The sequence below is a fragment of the Centroberyx gerrardi genome, chromosome 13, assembly GCF_048128805.1.
Source record: "Centroberyx gerrardi isolate f3 chromosome 13, fCenGer3.hap1.cur.20231027, whole genome shotgun sequence".
Taxonomy (NCBI): Eukaryota; Metazoa; Chordata; class Actinopteri; order Beryciformes; family Berycidae; genus Centroberyx; species Centroberyx gerrardi.
In genome coordinates, this window is record NC_136009.1 from 11,674,242 (window position 1) to 11,701,445 (window position 27,204).

Genomic DNA, 27,204 nt, shown 5'->3' on the forward strand with positions numbered 1-27,204 from the left:
TGGTACCGGCCCTATGCGCATATGGATGTGTATGCATGTGTCTTATATTTCGTCTTAATAATTATACTCCTTTTTCTTTTAGTATTAGTATCATTATTATCATATGTGTTTATATGTGTATGTATGTATATTAGGGATGGTAAGACTCACCGATTCGCATTGGTGCACCGGCATAAAAGTTCATGATGCGATTGCCCCGATTAAAAAAGTGTGCACCGGATACAATTTGGGATGAACTCGCGATGCATCGGTAAAATCCGATTTATTTATATATAATTATTAGTAGAGGCCCTATGCCTTTATTATTTAGAAATGTGACCAATAATTTGTTACCAATAATTTGATATGTAGATTGATTCCTCCTTTCTAAACTGTTTCTCAAGTGCGCTCTCTCATCTCCACTGCTATCAGTGGCCGACGTCAGAGGTCAGAGGCTACTACGGAGGCCGAGGCGTGTCACATTAGAGATCAACATGGAGGAGGAAGAGGTACACAATCCACCGAAGAATACCTATAAATCAAATGTTTGGCATATACATATAGATACAGATACATATGAAGTTGCTTCATATGTATCTTTAATGTATCGGATCGTTGGCAATGCATCGAGATGCGTATCGCATCGGCCTCAGTGATGGAGATGCACATCCCTAATGTATATGTGTACGTGTGTGTATGTATGTACAGTATATGTATATATGTTTTTTTTTCTTTCTTATTATTTTTTTTATTTCAATCTATCTTTTTTAGTGTACCTGTTTACTTTTTAGTGTATCTGTTTACTTCCCCCCTCCCCCTTCTCTTCCTACCCCCGCCCATCATGTACTGTAGTGCTGTATCTTCTCATTAATGTTTTGTACATTATATACTCCTTTTTGAAATGCAATAATAAAAAAACAAGCACAAAAAAAAGAAAAAACAAAGAACAGATAAAAAAGAACTATACTTCTCATCACTCACTCCATTACTGTTTTAATACAACATCTCAACAGTTGACCCAATGGAGCCAGCAAGCAAGCCAGAGATGAAGTTGATGAAAGATGACAATGATCAAGATCATCCACCATCAGAGCCTCAGATGAGAGGCCAGTGGGCCAACAAAACGGAATTCATTTTAGCAATAGTTGGAGAAATCATTGGTCTCGGCAATGTTTGGAGATTTCCCTATCTGTGCTTCAAAAATGGAGGAGGTGAGAGCATGATTTTAAGGCATAAAAGTGCATGTGCACTAAATGCTGCTTTAATTTGCCCCTGACAATTTTTTTTTTTTTTTACAAAATTCTTCTTCCCATAAGGAGTTTTCCTTGTCCCCTATGTTCTGTTCCTGTTTACCTGTGGAATCCCCCTCTTCTTTTTGGCGATATCTTTGGGACAGTTAACCGGTCAGGGTGGAATCACATGTTGGAGGAAAATTTGTCCTTTATTTGAAGGTACTGCTAGCTCAACTGAACCTTCAATACAATAGAATACAGTATATGCAATACTTGCATGTGATAAATCTCTAGTGTGTATACCTGATATCATTTAGCATCTACGTATATTTGCAGATAATGACATATTGTTGTCAATAGGTTTAGGCTACGGCAATCAAATGATTATGCTCTACACTGTGATGTATTATATCGTCATACTGGCTTGGGCCTTCCTCTACCTGTTCTCCTCTTTCAACACTGAACTCCCCTGGGCCAACTGCAACAACAGCTGGAACACAGGTAAACATATACAGTATGTCGTTACTGTGTTACTATTCCTAAAATTTGGGAAGCTGCATTGTGAAATTCATATTTGATATGCACTTAATTTCCTTTCCCTTTAGTTTGAAAGGTAATTTTTGAGTCTGTTTTTTATCCTTACAAACCAAATGAGACCATTTGAGCTAATCGTATCAGAACAAATGTTTAACTGCCTTGTCTCTTAAAGGAATAGTTCACCCAAAAATTCAGTCAATTCACCCAACAATTCAGTCATTATCTACTCACCCCCATGCGAGTTGAAACTCTGGTGAAGTTTGTTAGTCCAGTGGTTCTCAAAGTGGGGTCCGGGGACCCCCAGGGGTCCTTGAGGGGTTCCAGGGGGTCCCCAGCAAAAAGGGGAATCATTTATTTTCACTATAATTCCATCCATAAGTAACACAATGACAGAATGTATGACTATTTTGGCCATGGGTTTCATACACTTTCTGTAATAAAACATCTAAAAGCAAAAATCTTATCAGATGGGGGACCCTGGGACAAAATCTTATCAAATGGGGGTCCGTGGTCTAATTTGTGTCAGTTTAGGGGTCCTTGACGTGAAAAAGTTTGAGAACCACTGTGTTAGTCCATAAATGCATTCCGGAGCTTTCCAGCACAACTTCGTAGCAGCGTTCTCCAAAAAAAACTGAAGTCATTAGGAGTGTAAACAAGGAAGTGGAGGAGATTCACTGCACACGCGCAACATTTTTCTAACGTTTTTCGGCTGTAGTGAAGATTTGCTCTAAATAATGGCGTCAATATCGATCTTTTCCACTCACTGTGCGATTGTTGGCTTCAGGAGACTTGGATTATGCTTCAAGAGCTGTATGGAGTCATTTTATGGATATTTTCTGTTCTTTTTCTGCTCTTTTTGGAACTCTAAAGATCAGTCCCTAACTACCTAACTACCAGAGTTTCAACTCGCATAGATAATGACTGAATTGTCATTTTTTGGGTGAACTATTCCTTTCATCATCTTTTCACCAGCATGTTAGCAAAATGCCATTCTTACTTGTTATTCTTACTCTCCCACTACAAGAGGAGTGCTCTGATTATGGTCAGAATCATTCATCAAATGGCCACATTTTGGGGAATGCAACATCTTCAGCTAAAGAATTCTGGCAGTACGTATTTACAAGAACTCTATGAATGAAGAAATTGTTTTACCCAATTGAGAAAGGAAAATGTTCCTAAACAGACATTTCTGTGTTCAGGAGAAGAATCTTGGGTGTGTCTGGAGGAATCGAGGAGATGGGTAGTATCCGCTGGGACCTGGCTGGGTGTCTTCTACTGAGCTGGATCGTCTGCTACTTCTGTATCTGGAAGGGAGTCAAGTCTTCAGGGAAGGTGAGCTCATACCTTGCCTACTTGTAATTGCCAACTTGGTTGTAATTTAACTCCGTACAAGTTTGGTTGCAATATGATCCTATCACCATTACACTTGATCATTACACTAACTTGTACATTTGGTTTCATCTTAATCAAGCTTTGTTGTAAATTATATATAATTGCATATAACTTTTATATCTAAATACTTGTATATCTGTTATACATGTGTTTGAATACATATATATATATATATATATATATATATATATATAAATATATAATTTATATATACATTCATTCATTTCTTAAAATGACAGTTCTGGTCCTCCATAAGTTTCAGCTACATAAATATAATTGCAAATGTAATATAAATGTAATTATACACAGATATTTATTACATATATTACATTTAAACTGTTACAAAAAGCAATAAGTATTGTAGTATTGTCTTGAAGTAAAATTTGACCATTATATATTGTTGGTCCTCTCTCAGGTCGTCTATTTCACGGCTACTTTTCCCTATGTGATGATAATAGCATTGCTGATCCGTGGTCTGACATTACCAGGAGCTACAGATGGCATTCGATTTTACCTCTATCCTGATCCAGGCCGCCTTGCAGATCCTCAGGTGAGGCTAAAGCATGAGTGATATCAAGACAGGTGTTTTGCCTTTGGCAATGTCAAATGCTTTGCCATCAGAAATGTTGACGGCTCCAAGTAGAGATGGTTGATCCATTATTACAGACACACAACTATTCGCTCTTGCTCCCATCCCGTCTTTCAAAATTGTGCACTAGGCACAAACCTGCTGGAAAGAGCAATTTATCATCAGCTTCCCTCTACGTTCAATAGCTTCTTCAGAAGAAGTCAGGAAAATCATAGTTACAGTACAAGATGTAAGAGACAACTTTTGTTGCCTCTTACTCAAACATCCATGTCTCAGTTTAGTCTTCATTTTAGAGGAGCCAAAGTTTTCAATCAACTCCCCCCTCATTTCTTTGATCTCACACCCAATCTGTTTAAAAAAGCTGTCAAACAGTATTTATTTCACAATCATCATGTTTATTGAGGTGATTATACTGCTGTCTCTTTTTTGGTATAATTAATTACTTTATGTTAACTAATCCTTTCCTTTTTTTTGTTGTTTTCTCTCTTTATTCCTTTGCTTTTCCTTTTCTTTTTTGTTTCTTTTAATATTCTTTTACTTATTTTCTACTTTTCCCCCTATTTATTTAACAGTATTACTTTACCTATTGATTTGTTTATATTGTTTTGTTCTTTCTAAACTCTTTTTTGGGTTTCATTACACTATATTGTAATTATGTGGGAGATACTCCATAAGCCCCTCTGGGTTTCTTTGGTCTTCCTTGCACATGCTCTTTATGATATTGGTATACATTATGGATATTTTGTTTGAATTACTCTTTTGTGCTAAATAAAAAATATATATATAAAAAAAAAAAAGAGTGTGTTTACACACTCTTTAAAGCTCTATGTGATAACTTGGAACTTGGCATGTCAGCGGCTACTCTGGTCAGAATTTGCAACTTCACTCAATTTCAGTCAATTTTACTGCTGCTGCACTTTTAATGACATCAGACAACAAACAAGCGTGTGCTTATTGATCACGTAAACACTCACTGTAGGGTGCTTGTGATAGAACTGTTTGTACACATAAACACTTACAATACTGTATGATGCTTGGGATAAAATGCTGTGTCCGCCATTGTAGAATACAACTCACAAAAGCCAGCGGGATGGGTTAGGGTTAGCTACAATGCTAATGCAGCCGTGGTAGTTGGTGTTAGCGTTAACGTCTACTATGAGGAATTTTAGGAAAACATTTTTTAGATGTTAGCTAACATATTCAGTAATGGCATAACTGTTATTTACATGCTACTTATTGTTGCTATTGGTTAGCTACTCAAGATAGCTGCATAGCTGAAGGTCTGCCAGAAAAGTCTGTTGGGGGAGGGTGTCATGGGTGTAGGAGGGTACTGGAGTAGTAGGAGGGCCTTCAAACAACAACAAAGACAGCATTGGTTCGCTCCTGTGTTTTTGAATGCAAAAATTTCCTGCGCGCGTGCGCCATGACGTGTTTACTTTGTTTCACTCACTAACATTTAGCAACCCCTTCTGTTATAGTAGTCATATTATGCTTCAGTAAAGCAGAAACATTACACATTAAACCATTAACTAATCATCCCTATGTCAGTGGAAACTCCATTTAAAGCTACACTAAGTGATTTTCCGACCACTAGAGGGTGACAGAAACCACAACACATTTGTAAACACACACAGCAAAACTACTGAGGCTAATGGCTAAAATAAACGTACATACGGAGAAATGTCGCCGGTTACCAGTCTCGTTTTGCCAGATTTTTCTCCCGCTGAAGGTTACATGTCCCACAATGACAAGTGAAGAGGTAGGTCGCAAGTTTACTACTTGAACAAGTTTACTCGCTCGCTTCATCGATTCTGCCATTATGAGACTTTTTTGAGAGCTGTTTGAGAGCGCCGCTTTCAAACAGCGAGGGAGGACTGTGGTCAAGCCAGCCTCCACTTCGAAAAACACGGTCAAACTAGCCCCCAAGTTGTTTTGCGGTGCGCGTATATACTAGGCATTACGGTAAGAGCATGTAAGAACTGATTTCAAAATAAAAGCAACATTCCGGTGAACGTGATAGGACGTGAACGTGATTTCACATACATTCAACAAATCAGTCAGTCTGTCTGTCAATAATGAATGAATACATAAATAAATAAATAAATAAATAAATAAATAACATACATACATACATACATACATACATACATAAATACATAAATAAATAAAACAAAATTAATAAGTATTAAATAATAAATAAAATGAATAATAATAATTTAAAAAAACAACTAACAAAATAAAGAATAAATTTCCAAAGACCAATCTGACTTCAAAATGACAGTACACCACCTCAGAGTGTCATTGAGAAACTTCCTGTTTCCACAGACCAATTTCACTTCAGAATGATAGCAGACCACCTCAGGGTGTCACTCAGACCATCTCAGGACATTCTGATGTGGAATTTCAAAATTAAAGCCCTCTAAAATGTCATATATAAACTGTGTTCCCTCTAAATTCAGATTAGAATTAAAAGGAAACTTCCTGTTTCCACAGACCAATTTCACTTCAGAATGATAGCAGACCACATCAGACTGTCACTCAGACCATCTCAGGACAGTCTGATGTGGAATTTCAAAATGAAAGCCCTCTAAAATGTCATAAATGAGATACCATATTTCCTCTAATATTGGCCTGGGCCTTTATTTACCTCAACTGCAGAGGGTACCAGGCCTTTATTGGAAGCAGGCTTATATTAGAGACAGGCCTTTATTTCTAATTCCCTCTGTTTGATAAGTATATTTGCTCATATTTTAGTACGAAGCCTCCTTGTTTTCTGATCTGCTTCTGTTGGGGTACCTTAGGTAGACGTTTTTTGTTAGGGTTAGGGATAATTACGGTAATCGACGACGGCATGCTCCAGAGTCTTCCGCCGGCCGAGCCATCTTGTGGCACTTGTACGTTACTACAAACTACAGTTACAAACAGGCACCAGGAGTTTACCGGTATCCAACGTTGTTTGCATGTAAGCTGAAGCTAACTGAAGCTAACTGAACCTGGGCGCCGATCCGGCCGAGATTTCTCCGGGGGTCCGGGGCTTGGATCGGGAGGATCAATGCGGGCCGTGGGCGCGGTGGAGAGGACAGCGGCGGAGAGAGGAGACGGACACGGTCCAGCCATATACTAGGTTTTGACCTAGTCTTGTTTCCTTTGTTTTTTCACTCTGAGGTGGTCACCTCAGAGTGTCACTCAGACCATGTATGTATGTATGTATGTATGTTATTTATTTTTTTATTTATTTATTCATTCATTATTGACAGACAGACTGACTGATTGGTTGAATGTATGTGAAATCACGTTTATGTCCTATCACGTTCACCGGAACGTTGCTTTTATTTTGAAAACAGTTCTTACACGCTCTTACCGTAATGCCTAGTATATACACGTACTGCAAAACAACGTGGGGGCTAGTTTGTAGGGGTGGGCGATACCGCAAAATTTGGTTTTGATCCGATACCAAGTAATACAGGGCCAGAATCGCCGATATCGATACCGATACCGATACTTTTTATTATTAAAAGCGGCTTATGTACTTTCATGTAGGGGAGAGCAGTGTGTCATGATTTATGAGGTGAATGCATCATCAATAGGCTAAATCTGAATACATTTTCATGACCACTAAATTATTTGCCAAAGGTTAGCAATCATTGTAAGGTGAGTGGTAGAATTTCTACCTGCCACCTGAGAGACCTGGGTTTGATTCCCAACTGAAGCATGTATGTAGCAAGCAAAGGGAAAAAAATTGGCTTCATTCATTTATGTATAAATGAGTAAAGCTTTTTCTTTTTTTTTTTTAAAGTTTTTTTTGCGTTCCACTGTTAATTACTTAATCACATGCATGTTAAAACACAGGACAGTTTTTAAAGGCAAATAACAAAAATATTTTTTTTATTATCATAAATTGAATGTGCAAACATGAAAAAAAAAATTTGAATAAACAAAGTGCACACAACTATTTGTGGAGAACAATGAATGTTTTAAAACTAAATAAATAAGCAAAGTGCAAATAACTAAACAAAAGCACAAACTACCCTCAACCATTCTTCTTTCCTTCAGTTAGAGCAATGGTTCTCAGGGTGACCAACTGCTGAATCCTGCCCCTGTCTCTGACATTTTAAGCCAAGCCTCTGATGCAAAATGTGAGGAATTTGCTAACTTTTTAAAAAACAAAATCACAACTATCAGGGCTAGTATCGCTTCAGGTGCTGGTAATTTCAATAACCAACCTTATAAAAGTCAAACATCCATGAGGGCATTTTCTAATATTTCTGTTGCAGAACTTAATAAGATTGTAATAGAGAGTAAATCTTCCACCTGCTCTCTTGACCCTGTCCCCACTACATTTTTTAAGAGGGTTTTCAATAGTGTTTCAAACTCTGCTCTGAAAATCATTAATACATCACTTGAGACTGGGGTTTTTCCTGATGCCTTTAAAACCGCTGTTGTGAAACCGCTGTTGAAGAAGCCACTGTTGAAGAAATCACATTGGACTGTGGGGTCCTAAGTAACTACAGGCCCATATCAAACCTTCCTTTTTTAAGTAAGGTACTTGAAAAAGTGGTTTCTAACCAAATTAACAACTTTTTAAATGAAAACAACATTCTGGAGAAGTTTCAATCAGGTTTCAGAGCCAACCACAGCACAGAAACTGCTCTCACCAAAATAGTCAATGATTTGCGAATTAGCACTAATGCCAACAGGGTCTCAGTTCTGGTTCTTTTGGACTTGAGTGCAGCATTTGACACCATCGACCACAATATTCTCATAGATTGTCGGTTGGTCTCTCTGAATGTGTCCTAAACTGGCTCAGAACGTACATTACAGGGAGGAAATTTTTCATCTGTCTTGGAGATCATGTATCAGAGAAACATGATCTAACTTCTGGTGTTGCACAAGGAAGCTGTCTTGGTCCCCTGCTTTTCTCACTGTACATGCTTCCATTAGGTGATATTATCAGAGAACATAATGTCCATTTCCATAGCTATGCTGATGATACACAACTATACATTTCTGTAGAGCCAAATCATGCAGATGCCTTAAGCTCCCTCACTACTTGTCTATTGGCTATCAATGATTGGATGAACACAAATTTCTTAAAACTGAATGAAGATAAGACAGAAATACTTTTGGTCGGCCCCAAAGCCAAAAGAGAAGAACTCTCCACAAGACTTGGGAACCTGAATCCCTCAATCAAATCAGAAGTAACAAGCCTGGGTGTTATCTTAGATTCTGATCTAAGTTTTAATTCCCATATAAACAAGGTGACCAGAACAGCATTCTTTCATCTTAGAAATATTGCCAAGGTGTGGCCCTTCCTAACCCAGAAAGATGCTGAAAAGCTAACTCACGTGTTTGTTACAAGTAGACTGGACTACTGCAACGCCCTTTTTACCGGCCTCCCAAAAAAGTCTATTGAGAGGCTTCAGCTTATCCTAAACTCTGCAGCTAGACTTTTAACAAAAACAAGGAAGCGAGAGCATATCACTCCGGTTTTAGCTACATTGCACTGGCTCCCAGTGTCCTTTAGAATTGATTTTAAAGTTCTTTTACTTGTATACAAAGCTCTTAATGGCTTAGGACCGGCCTACATTACAGAATCCCTGCTGTTCTACATTCCATCAAGAGCCCTCAGGTCTTCTACTGCTGGTTTGTTAGAAGTACAAAACCCCACTCAAAAGAAGATTGGGGATGCAGCCTTTTTTAACTATGCTCCTAAACTGTGGAACACCCTCCCAAAGAATATTAGAGAGGTGGGCTCTGTAAGCATTTTCAAACAACTGCTAAAAACTTATCTTTTCAGCTTAGCTTTTAAATAGCCTTCATTTTAACTGTTTCTGTTCAGGATTCCAACAGAGCTGACATGGGCAAGTACAAATTTTCATTGGTCTTGTCCGGGTAATGCTTACTTGCACGAGTGAACACTATATGTGGGGGGGACAGAGCTTTACCCTGTATGATTCTCATCCATCTGTGGATGGTGAGGTTTTTGACCAAGAGGAGAATCTATGATTGTCGTCTGCCTTAGGCAGTGAGATCTGACGTAAATATCGGATCAAGAGTAGAATCAGGAAGGACAGGGGAAAAGAAAATTAAAGAAAAACATATGGGTTCACTCACAATGTGCATCTAAAAGTGGGGGTATTTGTTGTGTTCTTTTATCTTTCTATTCTACTTGATTTGATTATTTTAATGCAATGCATTTTGCTTGTTCTTTTATATGAATTTTATCTTTTTATCTGTCTTTTATCTGCCTTTTATTGATGTAAAGCATTTGGAGCTGCATGTTGTGTATGAAAGGTGCTATACAAATAAAGGTTATTATTATTATTATTATTTTCATTTCTTTTTACCTATGTTACACGTGTAATCCGGACACTGTAAATAAATGCACCCTAAGCCTCCAAGACCTTGTCCTGAGTCTGCCTCCAACCACTTCCTGGACCGTTTGGCTGCGCAACCCCTTTACAAGTGGTGGCAATGGTGGCTCCAGGCCTTTAGCGGGTGGTAAAGAGCAACATGACTAAAGGCAGAAGTGGTCAGCATACAATGGAGGCTCAGCAAGAGGAACCCGTAGATGATCATGACCAGCAGGGGGCAACAGGTGGTCAACCCCTGGAACCACAGAGCATCTCTGAATTGTCAGGCCTGTTGAGGGCCCTCATGCAGCAGCAGTCTGACAAGGACATCAGATGGGAGCAGGAGCGGAGGCGCCAGGAGGACCGCTGGAAAAGTACCAGTACCAAAAAGCACCAGTTCACCCAGCTCCAGCAGGAAGTGCAGCAGGACTTGGTGTGAGGTTCCTGGGGTGGAAAGGCCCTAAAATGCAGCCCTTCATGGAAGGGGAGGACATTGAGCACTACCTGACTTGACCTACCTATTTGCCTCAGCCCGCCCAATGTTTCTTCCAAGTTTTCCTACTAAGGTTTTTCCTGGGAGTTTTTCCTTGTGTGCATTTAGGGTCTAAGGCTGGGGTGCCGGGTAGGTTAGGCTATGTAGAATAGGCAGATTGTTTGTCTTGCTAAATCTACCTTTTTTGCTATGTTTGTCCTACATAATTTTGTTCACCACTGATTGTGTTTAGCTAGACCTAGCTAGACACATTCTCTGTAAAGTCCTCTGAGACATGCTTGTGATAAAGGGCTATATAAATAAACTTGACTTGACTTGACCTAACCACTTTTGAGCGAATTGCCCATGCGTGTCAGTGGCCAAAGGAGGAGTGGGCACTGCAAATTGCATCTCTTCTCACTGGCAAGGCATGAGCTGCTTATGTTGGTATGGACATCAATGAGTCAATGGACTATGTTAAGGTTAACGCTGCTGTTTTATGCAAGTTCGAGATCAGCCCAGAGACTTATTGGCTGCGCTTCCGCACTTGTGTAGTTGGGACTGAAGAAACTCCCAAAGAGCTACAGGCCTGCTTTCAAGACTTGTGGATGCTTCCGAAGGCAAAGACGAAGGAGGACATCGGCGATGCCATAATCATGGAGCAGTTTTTGAAAGTGCTCAACCCAGATCTGCGCACGTGGATCAAGGAGCGTGACCCCAAAACTTCAAAACAAGCAGCTGAAATGGTCGAAGCTTTTCTTTCCGCCCGCCGCACCCCAAAAGGTTACTTCAGTACCAGACCCAACCCTTCAGTGCCAGCTCCTGGTAAGACAGTGGGCGGGAAGCTTTTCTTGCCGTCTGCCGCACCCCAAAAGGTTACTTCAGTACCAGACCCAACCCTTCAGTGCCTGCTCCTGGTAAGACAGTGGGCGGGAATGAGAATAGAGCTAGAAACCTGAGCAGGAAAGGTCCAGTTAGCTCAGAGCACCATGGTGTGCAGGGTGTTTCTAGGTGGTTGCTAGGTTGTTTCTGGGTGGTTGCTAGGGTGCTTCTAGGTGGTTGCTAGGATGTTTCTAGACAGTTGCTAGGGTGTACTGGGTGGTTGCTAGGGTGTACTAGGTGGTTGCTAGGGTGTTTAAACTTGGTTGCTAGGGAGGTCTAGGTGGTTGCTAGGGTGTTTCTAGGTGGTTGCTAAGGTGTTTCTAGGTGGTTGCTAGGGTGTACTATGTGGTTGCTAGGATGTAGGAGGTGGTTGCTAGGGTGTTTCTAGGTGGTTGTTAGGGTGTTTCTGGGTGGTTGCTTGGGTGCTTCTAGGTGGTTGCTAGGGTGTTTCAACTTGGTTGCTAGGGAGTTTTATGTGGTTGCTAGGGTGTTTCTAGGTGGTTACTAGGGTGTACTAAGTGGTTGCTAGGGTGTAGCAGGTGGTTGCTAGGGTGTTTCTAGGTGGTTGCTAGGGTGTAGTAAATGGTTGCCAGGGTGTTTGTAGGTGGTTGCTAGGGTGTTTTTGGGTGGTTGCTAGTGTGTAGTAGGCAGTTGCTAGGGTGTACTGGGTGGTTGCTAAGGTGTTCTAGGTGGTTGCAAGGGCACTTCTAGGTGGTTGCTAGGGTGTAGTAGGTGGTTGCAACGGGGTGTCAAGGTGGTTGTTAGGGTGTAGAAGTTGATTGCTAGGGGGTACTAGGTGGTTGCTATGGTGTCTGTAAGTGGTTGCTAGGGTGTAGTAGGTGGTTGCAACGGGGTGTCAAGGTGGTTGTTAGGGTGTAGAAGTTGATTGCTAGGGGGTACTAGGTGGTTGCTATGGTGTCTGTAAGTGGTTGCTAGGGTGTACTAGGTGGTTGCTATGGTGTTCTAGGTGGTTACTAGGTGGTTGCTAGGGTGTTTCACCTTGGTTGCTAGGGAGTTCTAGGTGGTTGCTGGGTGTTTCTAGGTGGTTGCTAGGGTGTTTCTAGGCAGTTGCTACAGTGTACTAGGTGTCTTCTAGGGCGCTTCTAGGTGGTTGCTTGGGTGTACTAGGTAGTTGCTAGGGCGATTCTAGCTGTGTGTGTGCGGGTGGATGTGTACCGATGTGTAGGGTGTGTGTTTGTGGCCGACTACACATGTACTGGTACTGGCACATACTGGTAAACATACTGATACTGGTACTGTACTGTATTTCTAGGTGGTTGCTATGGTGTACTAGGTGTCTTCTAGGGCACTTCTAGGTGGTTGCTAGGGTGTACTGGGTGGTTGCTAGGGCGATTCTAGCTGTGTGTGTACGTGTGTACGGGTGGATGTGTAGTGTGTGTTTGTGGCCGACTACACATGTACTGGTACTGGCACATTCTGGCAAACGTACTGATACTGGTACTATATATGTACCAATAGCAGAAGGAGAAATGGAGAGCTGCGTGTGTATCTGCTAACTACTCTGGTCAGTGAGAATCAAGTATACCTAGCTGCAGCCTGCGGAACGGGGCGGGGCTACAGATCGAACCTGTAATCCCGCCCATTGATGATTTCATTGGTTTAGAGGTGGAAACAGGGCGGGACTACAGATTGCCTGTAATCTAAATTGAGAATCCATTGTCTGTGTTGGAAATGAGGGAAGTAGTGGTTTGTTTACTTAGTGGTAGTTATTCAATTTAGCTTCCTACCATATATATTCTCAAACACCCTGTTGCATGTAAGAAAAGTCAATAACACCAGCAATTAAAATTAAATGTTTTTATGGTGAAATATATTTATTACCTTTCCGATTTTTTCAAATGACAGACAATACAATTCACACTAAGTGTGTGTGTGTATAGAGAGAGAGAGAGAGAGAGAGAGAGAGAAAGAGAGAGAAAATTACTTTTCACTCACTATTCAAATCATCACAATGCACAACCGACAAGCATAGTTAACATCAGTGCTATTACTACTGGCTCACTAGCTGCTAGCGTTAGCTACAGATCGCTAGCTGCTGAAGTTAGCTACAGATCGAACCTGTAATCCCGCCCATTGATGATTTCATTGGTTTAGCGGTCGACCTGTAACCGCTCAGTGAACTACATCTCTCGTCTCGCACAATATACGTCACCAACACCAACATGGAACGGAACATACGAAGAGAGCAGATGCACCAAATAATATATTGGCTACTTGTCTGTGTGGAATGTGTTCGATTTTTGTTAGAAGTGACATTTAATTTTTTGCAGGAAATTTTTGAGGAAACTATTTATTTGATAGCTATATTGGAAAAATGAGTTGTATATATAATTGTATACTTGAAGAAGAAGGCATTGCATCAGAACCCATCTTCAACCAGTCGCTTCTTTCACTTGGACTCAGTGTATTCTTGCATATCTCAGACTCAGTGTTTAGTGCTTAGTGTTAGGGTTAGGCTTCCACCATACCAATGGGAATGACAAAGAAGCCAATGTTTTGAATATAATCGTGCCCAAAATGGAGGTATGCCCAAAATCCTCAACATGCACAACGAATAGTCCAAGTCTGAATAAGAACAGCTCAAATGTTTGTGTCTCAATCGGCGTGAAGGCTGGTTCATGCTTCTTATGTGGCTAGATATGTGGGAGCTGCAGACTAGTTCTCTGTATACCTTGGAGTTTATGCTTCTTGCACTTCTAATGATGACTGTGTGCCTGGAAAAAAAGTGTGCAAAAGTGTGAAAATTTAGCTCTCCACATCCCCCAACAAGAAAAAATAACCTGTCCTGGATGGAGGTGCTGTCTGCATTGTTTCAAACAACCTCTTGCACGACTCCAATGTGCCCAGTTGTTTTGGCTGCAAATAATGTCATTTTGACTGCACTCCATCACGTGCGTTTCCATGTGATGCATGAACCGGCCTTAAGACCCATGTAAATTTATGCAGTTTGAATCGGGCCCTCAGCTTTTATCAGGGGCGGATTGGGCCATTGTTCTGCATGGGTCGGTAGGATAAAATAAAATAAAAATAAAATAAAGCACTGTAAAGCACTGTAAAGTGATACATGAGAATCCATGGTGCACCAAGCGATCTATGTCACATATGGTAGAGCCTGGTACAATTACAATTTAGGCATTTAGCAAACACTCTTATCCAGAGCAACAACAAGTGCAACAGTAAAATAAGTGAACATTCCTCAAGCATCAATACAGTAAGGAGCCAGATAGTTCAGAGTGCTATGAAAACAAAAGGTGCCATAACATTCATCAAAGAAAGTAAAGTAAGAACATCCCTTCTACCAGCAGTTATGCTAAGTCGATAAGCAAGTGTAAGTATAATAACATAAAGACAGTAACAACAACAACAAAAAGTGTGTTACTAGTGTGTGATTGCGGGATATGCAGGATACGAACCCTGGTTTGGGTAAGGGGTTGGGTTGGGGGAGGGCTGGTCAGGATACGAACCCTGGTTTGGGTAAGCGGGAGTTACAGTAGTCAAGCCTGGACATGACAAGAGCTTGGACCAGGAGCTGCGCAGACTCCTTGGTGAGGCAGGGTCTCATCTGACGGATATTGTAAAGAGCAAATTTGCAGGATTGAGTAGTGGCTGCAATGTGGGACTCGTAGCTGGTTGTAGAGGATAGCACCAAGGTTTTTGGTGGGTGGGGTAGATTTGTTTTTGTCAATGGTAGTGGAGAGATCTTGTAGGGGACAGGATTTCCCAGGGAAGAGGAGCAGCTCAGTCTTGTCGAGATTGAGCTTGAGGTGATGGGAGGACATCCACATGGAGATGTCAGTCAGGCATGCAGAGGTGCGTTCTTTAACCTGTGTCAAGGAGCAGGTGGTGGTTGACTGTATCAAACGCAGCAGACAGGTCAAGCAGGATGAGGACCGAGGATAGGGAGGCAGACTGCTTGAGTAGAGTGCTTGTGACGCAGTGAGGTGTGCAGTCTCACTCCAGTGTGCTGGCTTCAATCCTGACTGATTGGGGTCCAGCAGGTTGTTCTGTGATAGGTAGAGGTCACCACCCAATCAAGACATAAAATAAAAAAAACAGTGTCTCTACCACTGGCAGTATTTGTCACAGCGTCTGTCTGGTCCAAGCCTCCTACGCCTTGAGCGCGTGCACGTCCCCGCTCCCAGGTCCAATCTTCTGTGGACAACGGCTGAGCGGTGGGTGCTCCGCCGGTGACGTAGCTTTCGGGCGGCTTCTCATACTCTGTGTTCCTCGGTGGCGATGGCGGAGGTCCGTGACTCACACGCCAATGAGTCAGAAAAGGACCATCCCTTTTTTGACGGTTTAGAGAGCGTTTTTCCCATCCCCGCTCCCGAGCTGCCTCTTTCTCCGACATCAACTCCTCCATGACATCTGACGGGTTAGGGTGGGTGATAGCATGACATTCAAATGAAGAAATGTATAAGTGAGCGGTGTGAGGAAGAAGGAATTTCCACTTTGTGGAAATTAGCAAACCTGTGCCACCACCTCGGCCCGAAAGCCTAGGTGAGTGGCTGAAGGTGTATGCTTTGGAAAGGGCAGCAAGCAAGTGTAGCTGTGTTTTCTCAGTGAGAGCAAGGAAATGCAGAGAATGGAGGGAGGGATAAGCTGAGGTGAACTCAGCTTTCTGGACTGCTGGCTGACAGTTCCATAGCTCCCCTCCACACTGATCTGGATACAGGGAAACCTAGGTGGATAGACAAGTAAGTACAGGTACAAGTAAGAATAACTATTTCAAACAGCTATAGCACAGGATTTGATCCTTATTTTTTCCCAGTGAGGTTTTTGTGCAGTTTTTCCTTGTCCTCAGTTGAGGGTCTAAGGTTGGGGGGTGGTGTTTTCATTTATTGTTTTCATAATGTGGGCATTGAGAAGCCCTTTGTGACTGTAACAGTGATTAGGGCTGCACAACTAAAGTTGACTTGACAGGATCCTTGACAGGAAGTTAATTGCATAAAATGTGAGGAAATAAGATTGATTTGAAGGTAATTTTTATTAAATTTATGTTACAGGTAATAGTTTTTTTTTACAGTGATTTTGGGGCTTTTTTCTTTGCATTTGAGCATGACACATAGTTAAGGCGTTTAAGGCGTTTAAGGCACACTGGTTGGGAACCACTAAACCAGAGTAATCATACATGTTGAATCAACATGATCAGCAATATTTAAAAGGGGTAGATCAACCAAAAACTATAAACAAGGGATAAAACAACAAAAACACTTTCTGTTTGTTTTCAGGGGGGTATTCCAGAAAGCAGGATTGGCAAGTTATCCAGATCTGTTAACTCAGAATTCACAGAAATCTGGGATTTTCTGTTCCAAAAACTGAGATCAGAGTAAATCTAGATCAGTTACTATGGCAACTTATGTTCTCAAGCTAACCTGCTCTGTGGCAGGTTTACTTGAGGCTTACTTGAGTTAAACCCAACTGAGCCTGCAGCATTTAAGCATCACACAAGTCAGTTTGTTCAACTTTTCTGGAAAATGGCTTTAAACCTGTCTTGAAGATCCCGTTGACGTGGAAGCTCAAATTATTTGCAGGGCTTTACTTTGAAAGAGACTGCGATATATTTTATCACACCCACCTGTAGCATATCATCGTTACCGTTTTTCAGAAGAGTCAATTTATCTAGCCTTCTTCAGCCTCACATTTCCCCCTGACCTCTGTACACACGTTATGCATTGCCCTTCGTTTATTCGCTACTGGAAGCTTTCTGTATAACATTGTAGATAGAGATAAGAGATAAATATTAATTATGAATGTGATAAACCTACCCTTTATGTTGGCACGTGTGTCCTGGGCGTAGTAGTTGGCTCTGATGTGCTCCTTCATGCCATCAGTTATCTACCACTGTTCAAAGATAGGGCCAGCTCCTACGAGTTTGAATTATGTTCTTATACTTTTTTTAAATTTGTTGCCAAGTGCATTTCATGCCGCCTGGATTAGACTACACCTAAATTAAATGTAAAAAAATAATTAAGAGTGTACAATTCAGGCAATAGCCTATGTTGCATCCTTCATATTAATTAAACATTAGTTTACAGAAGTATGTTAAATGTTGAATGACTAAAACAAGCATTAAACTTGATAGTTAACTCACGCATTAACTCTATCTACAATTTTTTGCCATGCCAAGTCTCACAAGTGTTGCTGATGTGTATTTATTTTATTTTTTTGCTGAAATTCACTACAAGCTGTCATTAATATTTCTTGTTCAGCTGGAGTGAAATATGACGCTCTGCTCTGCTTGTCGCCTCTGAATACATGATTAATCCTATTTTCAGTCCTCGATTGAGGATGGCTTTATAAATTCACTGTGAATGTGCATAGTTCAGTCTCAACCTATCTGGAGTTGATCAAGCCCGATCACTGAAATCTGAATTAGTTGTTCTGGAACCGAAAATTCCCGCTATGCCGTGTCTAGCTCACTCAAGTCAGAATTCAGGATTTAGTTTAGGATTTCTTAAACCGTCTTTCTGGAATACCCCTCAGGTGTGGATGGATGCTGGGAGCCAGATATTATTCTCCTATGCTGTATGCACAGGTTGTTTGGCATCTTTGGGAAGCTACAACAAATACAACAACAACTGCTACAAGTAAGTAAAAATAAATATTTGCCTGTCTCCTTTATTTATTTTTCTGTTGTTCACATGACTTGGGATACATATTAATCTTTTTCAATTACAGAGACACATTTGCCCTCTGTCTGTTGAATAGTTTAACCAGCTTTGTAGCTGGCTTTGCAGTCTTCTCTGTCCTTGGCTTCATGGCGTATGAGTTGGGTGTAGACATCTCAGAAGTGGCTGAATCAGGTATTGGATAATGCAACATTATGGCCTACATGAGCTTTACTGTATTACATTGTTTCTTATACATGCTGTTTTTGGAGTCAACGTGAAACGTCAAGCCCTGTTGAATAGAGTTGAAACGTTCGGTTCCGGAAGAGTTTTTGACCAGCCATTGGGATTTTTAACTTCAGCGATAGCTGCCATATTACACAACAGAGAACCCCTTCAGTCTCCGAGATCAGAAAATGATAGTAAAGGATGCTGTAATGATCCTCGGTTATAAATGTTTCAACCTCGTTAGTGACGCTTCCGTGTTTAAAACGGCACCAAACACTACAGTATCCATGATCCTTAGAGGGAGTTACTATGGTGACAGCACAACAAACTCGCAACATCGATTTGGTAGGTGTGTCAAGCACATAGCGGTAGAATTGTAGAATTAGTATTCATGTTTTTTGCCGAATGTAAATCTTATAGTGTGATGTTGCTATAGAGATGACAGCTGTGTAGTGCTGTAGCGCACCAGCGAGCTAACCGGCAGTTCTCTGATACCTGTTGCAGGGGCGGAAATCACGGGGGGGACAGGGGGGTCCGGACCCCCCCTTCCTGGGACTAACAGAGAGTTGTCCCCCTCAATATATCATTGTAAACATAACTATATAATTTTAAATAATATAATAATATGCATTGAAAGCACTTGTGCTAATTATAGACGCAAAACAATGCGTTTTTAAGTTTCGAAAGATTGAGTCCCTCTCTCATACGCCTCACAGTGGTTTGGTCCACTGCCTACCTGCCTCCCCGAACCCCCACACACACACATTAGCCCTCGGTACGAGTGTGTGTGGAGGATCTCTGGAAGTGTGTCAGTGGTGGCAGACCTCCAGTAAGTAGCTGAGGTTAACTTAAAACAAAGGATGTGTCAGACATTTTTCTTTACTTCTACCACTCAATAGAATAAAACACATTCACAATTGTAACCAGACTACATTTTGTTCCGTTACCTCGCGGTTGAATCTTGTGCGTCAGCGTGTTGGCACGAGCCGCGTCTCCTAATGCATGTGTGTGTATGGAGGCAGGAGGTCTATCCACAATTAAAATCATCATAACTCGCTGAATTTTCGACCGATTTTCAAGCGGTTTGGTTTGTTACAAATGCCAGACATGTATTTATTATACAGGATAGTTGGTTAAATTAAAATGCGGGATTTCATACCAAAATACTTTATCTTTTGTAGATGGTAACAGTAATATTTCTATAATATAATATTTAAGATTAACTTACCCTATGTAATTAGGTTCTAAGTATATTATTTTTTTCTTACTGCATGTAAAATGGCTGCCACTATGTTATTTTGTTCATAATTTTGGAAATAAATGAAGACTTAATTAATAAAAAAAACATAATTACAACAAACATTATGTTAAATATAAGTACGTTTCTGGCAGGCTTCATAGCGTTCTGGACTTTTACACATTGACAGCAAAACATTAGAGATCTGCTTTTTCGGGAAAACAAAATCTAATTAGGCATATATTAGCTTTAGTTCAGTTAATGGGTGTTGCATCTCACCTACTACTGTAAATAACCTGCATGCTGTGTGTGTGTGTGTGTGTGTGTGTGTGTGTGTGTGTGTCTATTTGTCAGCCAGCCAGGTCAGTTAAAATGGCAGAGAAAAGAAAAACAGACATCCGATCATTTTTCAGTGCACCGAAACGCCAAGTAGAAAGACCCCAGTAATATCAAAGGCAATTTGATAAAATCTTCATAAGAAAGGAATGAAGTGCTTATGGAAATGTTTCATAATGGACCTCTATATACATTTAATACAACAGTACTTTTGGCGGCACCTTTGGTGTCCCCTTCAGGAATTGCTCTTGAGAAATTTTTCTGTTTATTGTCCCCCCCAACAGTGAAATGAAATATCCGCCCTTGACCTGTTGTGATAAGTCGTTGATTAAACTTACCTAATGAGTCTGATTCCATCCACTCTAAAATTTAATGGGTTCTTCCTTGGCCCATGCTACACCCTTCCACGAAGTTTCATGAAAATCGGGTCAGTAGTTTTTCCGTAATCCTGCTAACAGACAAACAAACAGACAAACAAACAAACAAACGGCACCGAAAACATAACCTCCTTGGCGGAGGTAATTACAATAAAAATGTTCCCAGGTTTTCCCATACATAGACAACTTTGTGGCGGCCCGCCACAATATCAGCACTGACTGACACAATGTTTTTTTTTTTCCACAATTTAATTGTAGAGCTGCGTGTGGCGCACTAATTCGCTCAGACCTACTTGCTCTGCGCTCTCTCTCTCTCGCTCTCTTTCTCTCACTCTCTTTCTCTGTCTCTCTCTCTCTGTCGCTTGGTCACTGTCTCTCTCTCTCGCGCGCTCGCTTGCTCTCTCACTTGCTCTCTCACCGAACCCATCTGTTTGCCTCCCATTACACACGTGGGCGTGAGGGATCTTTTTTTTCCATGCCAAGAAGACGGCCGGCTGAATTCCCGAAAAGAAGAACTAACAGTTAACGTTACTTGGAATACAGCTGAGTTTCCGAGATCAGCACGCTGTAGCCTATATAGCTGCTAGTCAGTATCCACTGAGTGGACTGATAACATTAATATTAACTTTTTAACTCTGACTCTGAATGTTTGCTCCCTCAATCCAGATTAATATTGAAAAGTATTTTCAGAGAAGGAAAAGGACTCCTCCTGAGGAGGAGCAGGACAGTCTGGACCAGAGGAGCTGCTGAGCAGTAAAACAGAGTAGATAATAATGTCAAAGGCTGTAATTTAACAATGTAAAGATACAGGTGAAACTGACAGCACAGAGAGATGTAGCAGGGCAGAGGGGCAGAAAAGCAGATTTCTCTGTAAAAGGGGCCTCATTTCTATTCTTCTGTACCTTGAAGACAAAAGCAAGCAACAAACAACAGTGTAGCACTGTTTATATTTTTAAGTTATGTTATCTTTGACACAAAGTACTAGAAAGGGAGCATTTTAGATATATACAGGTTAGTTATTTGTTTGAAGGAAGGAACTATTTAAAATGGAGTACATTAGATAATTTTTCAGTCATCCAGGTAATAGGATCCTTTATTGATAATAGCCTATACATTGACAATATAAGAGAATACAAGAACAAAAAGCCAGCCAGTGCTATTTAATAACAAAGGAATAGACTGCAGAGATGATGCACAAAGACACACATGCGCTGCCTGTGATAGGCTTTTTACTCCCAGTCCCAACCATTTGGCTTTGTTAAGACAGAAGAATAAACCATGCTTAATTTCAACATAACCTTGCAGCTTTATTTACTTATTTGCCGATTGTCTTTCTTTTTTGGTTTTGGAAATAGAACACCACCCTTGGCCTGGCCCAAAGAGTATTTGGCCCCAGGTGAAATCTATTTGATGACCCCTGCCGTAGCGGTTCAGGTCATTCAACTGTTACAACACTCTGAATGGCGTGTCACGTGACCATGTTTATGCGAAAAATGAATGGGTTTTTTTGCTTCCGGAACCGAGAAATGGCCACGCCCATGTCTTCATGTCTCAACTCTATGGGTCTGTCCGTTACAAGCAGAGGTGGGGAATCGAGTCACATGACTTGGACTGCATGAAGAGAATACTTGAGACTTGATTTGGGTTCTGGTAAGATGGGACTTGAGTTTGACTTGTACGTTGAAGCTTTTTAAAGTCTTGACAAAAGATCTTGTTGTAGACAGGTGATGCAGGAGACAGGAAGGTGAGTAGGCAGACATGAACAACTGGAGCATAGACTGGTCCCAGTCCAGTTCAGAGAGGGAACGGGGAGTGGAAAACAAGACCAAGACCGACAACACAGAGCAAGAGAGAAAAAGAAAGATAGAGAGAAAGAGCTCAAAGAGATGAGCCGGCTGGATTCCTGACAGATTCCAAGTTTGAAGGGTTTCAGTGCTGCTCCTGCAGTTCTCTTCAGATGGATTCGCCTTGTACAGTTCTGGTATAAGGATATTCAAAAATGAAGCCTCACCAGCCCTGCAAAAATTTCTGAAAAATTGTGTTACCAAAGGAGAGAGACAGTCCATTCCCTTTAGTGTTGATTTTTTTTATTAAGACAAGAGGAAGGCTTAGATGACAGAGTCAGGGAGAAGATTTTGGCAGGACCTGTCCTGGGCCAGCAGGGGTACATAGTGCCAGAATCAAGGGTCTTAACTACACCATTTCTGGGCCCAAGCCCAGCAGGTTTTATGTTATTACTCTTGTGATTACATGGAATTAGTATACAATATAGGTACAGTATGACCCATAACGTCTAATCTAACATACTATATTTTGGCATTTGGTATGGACCACTTACAGGCCCTGGCCTGGCATTCATTGCCTACCCTCGGGCAGTAGCCATGATGCCTTTGCCCCAACTCTGGGCTACATTCTTCTTCATTATGATTATCTTCCTTGGACTTGACAGTCAGGTAAGGTGTTACCATTAAATTGTGCTAAATAAATGTACATAGGATGTAAATTTCACATTCCCATTGAAGCCCTTCAGTTATTTTTTTATTTGAAAAGTAAAAGCACTCATTTTTTACCCATAGTTTGTGTATCTGGAAGGCCTGGTCACATCCATATCAGACATGTATCCATCCTTCTTTTTCACTGGTCATCGACGTAAACTACTTCTGCTGGTCATCTGTGTTGTATGCTTCCTTGTCGGCCTGTTCATGGTCACTGAGGTGGGAATCCATTTGTTTATCCTGTATAATTAAAACTGTTAAAAAATAACCTCTATCTGTATTCATATCCCTTGGTCTATGGTTCCCTCTGTCTACCTGTCTACCTGTCTCTCTGTCAAATGTGTTTTGCCGTTTGACAGCTTTGCCTGTTGTGGAATGGCAAGTGTTTTTGGCACTAGTATCTAATGCAGGCAGAATAATGTCTCCATACGATATATACACTTTACCAGATAAGATTTGTTATTTCAAAGGAACTGTCTCTTCACTCTCTATTTTTTTCTTTATCTTCTTCTCTTTCTCTCTTATGTACTGTAGGGTGGAGTTTATCTATTTCAGCTGTTTGACTACTATGCTTGCAGTGGAATGCCACTAATGTTTTTTGCCATTTTGGAGACCATTTGTATGGGATGGATATATGGTGAGTTATAGAATGTTTTATTCAAAGACAGTTACCATCCATAGCAATAATAAATCTGCATTAGTTATGCATTTAGTAATCAAGTATAATACAAGGCCATTAATAACAGATAGCCTCTGATGCAGATAGCCTTTATGTGGGCATCCAGATCCATTTCACAAGAGAGTTGCATTACAATACAGTTACAATATAGATATGACAGATGTTATTAATGTTTATGCAACATCATTAGAGGATAGTTCTGGTTATTTTCAACCTGGACCTTATTTTCCTAGTTTTTGCCATCATGACGATTAATTGTGTTCAAAATTTCATCACTTCACTGTAGAGCTTTACGCACCTCCAGTTCGCCAGGAGTGAACTGGATTCAGCTTTCAGCCAAAGCGGACATTTTTTCAACTCTGAAAGCAGGCGAGGTGCCCATGGCGCTGAGCGCTGAAAAGAGATCAGGTCCATGTATTGGGTCAGGAGTGCTGAAAGCGCTACCTTGTCATAGAAAACAACAATGAAAAAACACTAGTGCCTAAAAGACAGGTGCGCTGTGGACACAGCCCCTAAGACCTTAACTGGAGTATGGCCAGTAGCCGAGTTACTCTGTGCATGTAAACATAGTCATTGGTAGCCCAAGTCCATTCCTGTGTTCTGAGGAAACTCCCTACCTGTAAGTCTAGTTCTTAAGCAAAGAACTTTGAAAACAAAATTAAATTCAAGCCATGCTAAAGAATTCATAACTTAGTCATTTCAGGGGGAGTAAATGGACTGCATTTATATAGCGCTTTTCTAGTCTACCGACCACTCAAAGTGCTTTACAACAATGCCTACATTCACACACACATTCATACACTGATGGCGGCAAGCTACCACGCAGGGTGCTGGCGCAACCATCGGGAGCAATTTGGGGTTCAGTATCTTGCCCAAGGACACTTCGACATGCGGACTGGAGGAGCCGGGGATCGAACCACCGACCTTCAGATTAATGGACAACCCGCTCTACCTCCTGAGCCACAGCCGCCCCACAGTAATCCTTGCTCAATCTAAATCATATTCATGCAGTTGGCTCTTATGAAATATTAAATAGTTATTAATTTGTATTGACATGACCCTGTAAAGGGAAGTTTTGAACCATGATACACCAGGCTACTTTTTGGCAAATGTGATTGTGCCCAAGGAGTTGCCTCAATGTTGTTGCTTTAATCAGAACTTTTTATTGCCAGGATGCTTTTGAATAGATATTTGACCATGTGACTCCCTTTCTTGCCTGCTGGAATGTTGCCCATCTGCATTGCCCAAACATTTCCTATTGTATCACCATCCTTACATGCTAGTATAGATTATTGAAAACAGAGTACATGAGTTCACGCTTTGAAGGATATGGTATAACATACCATGAATGTCTGTCTCAAAGGTGCTGACCGTTATTATTCTAATGTTATGGACATGATTGGCTACCGCCCATGGCCTTATATGAAATATTGTTGGAAGTACATCACACCGTCTCTCTGCACGGTAAGTAAATGTAGTTTATAATTATTTCTCTAAGCCTATGTAAGACACTGGAAAGATAATGAAGTTGTACATTGTACTGTAACAATATAGAATTCAAAGAAAAAAGGAATGAGTTGTTATGGATCTGTATATATGTACATATGTATGAAAATATGAATGTATAGATACAGGCCCATAATTACACTTTCAATATGGCTTTGAATGTTTTATCATTTTCCATATCATATTCCATTAGTAAGTAAACAAAAAATGCTTTTCATTTATGTTCTCTGTCTCTTTCTTGTTCATAGGGCATACTGCTTTTCTCTCTGGTCAAGTTCACCCCTCTGAAATACAACACCACCTATCAATACCCCTGGTGGGGCTACGCCATTGGGATATGTCTTGCTCTCTCTTCAGCTCTCCTGGTTCCTCTGTGGTTTCTCTACAGTATCACTGTAACCTCAGGAACACTGAGACAGGTAGTCTACATATTACACATCTTACACACATTAGCTATTAGCACAGAAAGTGGGTTATAATCAGCTGTTGGATGTGGTGGAAAACATTTTTTTAATTAAATTTTAATCTAGTTTTTGTAAACAAGACAGGTTTGAAACAGCTGTTAGGCTCACTAATTACATCTTGATGTGTGCTGATTCTGGGGAATGCTCCATTTTGCTGCTACACAGTCACAGTGCAGCCTTTGATACTGTTGATCGTGCTGTCCTTCTTGAAAGTGTAGACTGTTGGTGGGTATTTCTGGATCCATCTTTAATTGATTTGCATCATATCTATCAAATAGAAAAGTTATTTTATCTATTGGTGATTATATTTCATCATCTGCTCCACTGATGTGTGGAGTCCCCCAGGGCTCTATTCATCGACCTATTCTATTTATTATTGCTATGTGGATGATGTACAGCTTTATCTATCATTCAAGCCTAACGATCTTAACCGATTAGTGATTTTATCTGCTATTAAAAACTGGATGGCACAAAATTTCCTCCACGCTTAACTCTGATAAAACGAAAATTCTTGTCATCGGCCCAAACCAGATTCGGCAGAATATTGGCCTGCTAGCATTTGATATCATGCCCTCCTCTAAAAATATACCGTGTTTTCCTTTTTCCAAATCATCTTTGTCTTTTCATGATTTGGAAAGAATCATTCATGCTTTTATCTCATCACATCTTACCTATTGTAATGCCTTGTTCTCTTGTCTTAGCCAATCTGCAATAGCCCAGCTCCAGAAAAAGCCTTGGTGTAGCGCTTTTGACAAAAACTTCATAGGACCCACATTACACCAATACTGGCCTCGCTTCATTGTCTGCCAGTCAAGTGCAACATTGATTTCAAAGTTCTCCTGATCACATACAACGAGGCACTGCATGGTCAAGCTCTGACTTACGTTATTGATTTGTTGTGTCCTCATTAAGGTGTGGTCTAAGAAATTCCCTGTGGGTATCAACCAAAGTAGTGCCAATATTTTTGAGCTTGCTTATACAAAAGATCTGAACGGTAATGTGAAAAACATCAATACCTCTGTTAGTGTTTGTCCAGTGAATGTTGAGTTTGAGTTTTCCTTGTTTGCCATGGAAACCACAATATAACATGCACGGAGCACATAGCGCAGGGTGAGAACTAGCCAGTATTCATTTCTTCTTGACAAAAAGCAACTGAGCTAGCTAACTCCAGTGGAATTGTACTCTGTAACCTAATACTGTCAAAGGGATCAAATTGGTGCGAGTGTTAGATTTTCATTGTGCCCATATTGTGTTTTACTTTATGCAGTGTCGTCTGCTGGGTTAACGGTGGATTCTGGTTCCTTCCCTCCTTACAGAGACTCAGAGTATTATGCTCTCCAGCAGAAGACCTGCTCAGTGCATCACCAAATAGGAGTCTCCACCCTGAAACTCCTCATTCCTTCACAGAGCCTGAGGAGTGTGTTTTGAACATGGCTGAAACAGCCATAGATGCCAGTTCTGAGGCTTTGAATGAATACAACAACATTGAAATGTCGTAAGATGGTGCATTAAGCAGTGCGTCATAAACAGGAGGACGGACAGTTTTTCTTGCCTCTTCAGAAAACATTCACTCACTAGGGGGTCTTGGTGGCACACTGGACATAGCTACATATTGGGTACTTGTGACATCTTGGATTTGAATCTGACTCATGACCATTGCCACATTATTTTAGATTTACACAAGGTTCTCCATTCTTTCAAAGTGAAATGAATTTTATTTTTTGTCAAAAAATAAAATAGAAATAACACATTTAATTATTCTTCTCCTTTGTTTAAACAAGGATAAGTTGCCTTAGGGACAACTATTTTATTCA

The 27,204-nt window shown here is 40.7% G+C and overlaps 1 protein-coding gene across 1 annotated transcript; it reads left to right on the top strand.

The window, feature by feature from the left end:
• The first annotated feature begins 1,000 nt into the window (after positions 1 to 1,000).
• On the top strand, positions 1,001 to 26,889 carry LOC139923636 (sodium- and chloride-dependent GABA transporter 2-like). Its single transcript, XM_078287640.1, has 14 exons — positions 1,001 to 1,190; positions 1,296 to 1,430; positions 1,572 to 1,712; positions 2,773 to 2,857; positions 2,948 to 3,080; positions 3,556 to 3,690; positions 17,944 to 18,047; positions 18,139 to 18,263; positions 22,587 to 22,699; positions 22,823 to 22,960; positions 23,276 to 23,378; positions 24,784 to 24,884; positions 25,175 to 25,345; positions 26,707 to 26,889. Exons 1-14 carry the CDS (start codon positions 1,001 to 1,003, stop codon positions 26,887 to 26,889), a joined length of 1,857 nt encoding a protein of 618 aa, XP_078143766.1.
• The last annotated feature ends 315 nt before the right edge of the window (positions 26,890 to 27,204 follow it).

Excerpts from the sequence above, each read along its gene's own strand:
- LOC139923636 (XM_078287640.1), top strand. The coding sequence starts at position 1,001 with ATGGAGCCAGCAAGCAAGCCAGAGATGAAGTTGATGAAAGATGACAAT. Across the intron at positions 3,691-17,943 it reads GCCGCCTTGCAGATCCTCAG|GTGTGGATGGATGCTGGGAG; the intron begins GTGAGGCTAAAG and ends AATACCCCTCAG. Across the intron at positions 23,379-24,783 it reads TTGTATGGGATGGATATATG|GTGCTGACCGTTATTATTCT; the intron begins GTGAGTTATAGA and ends TCTGTCTCAAAG.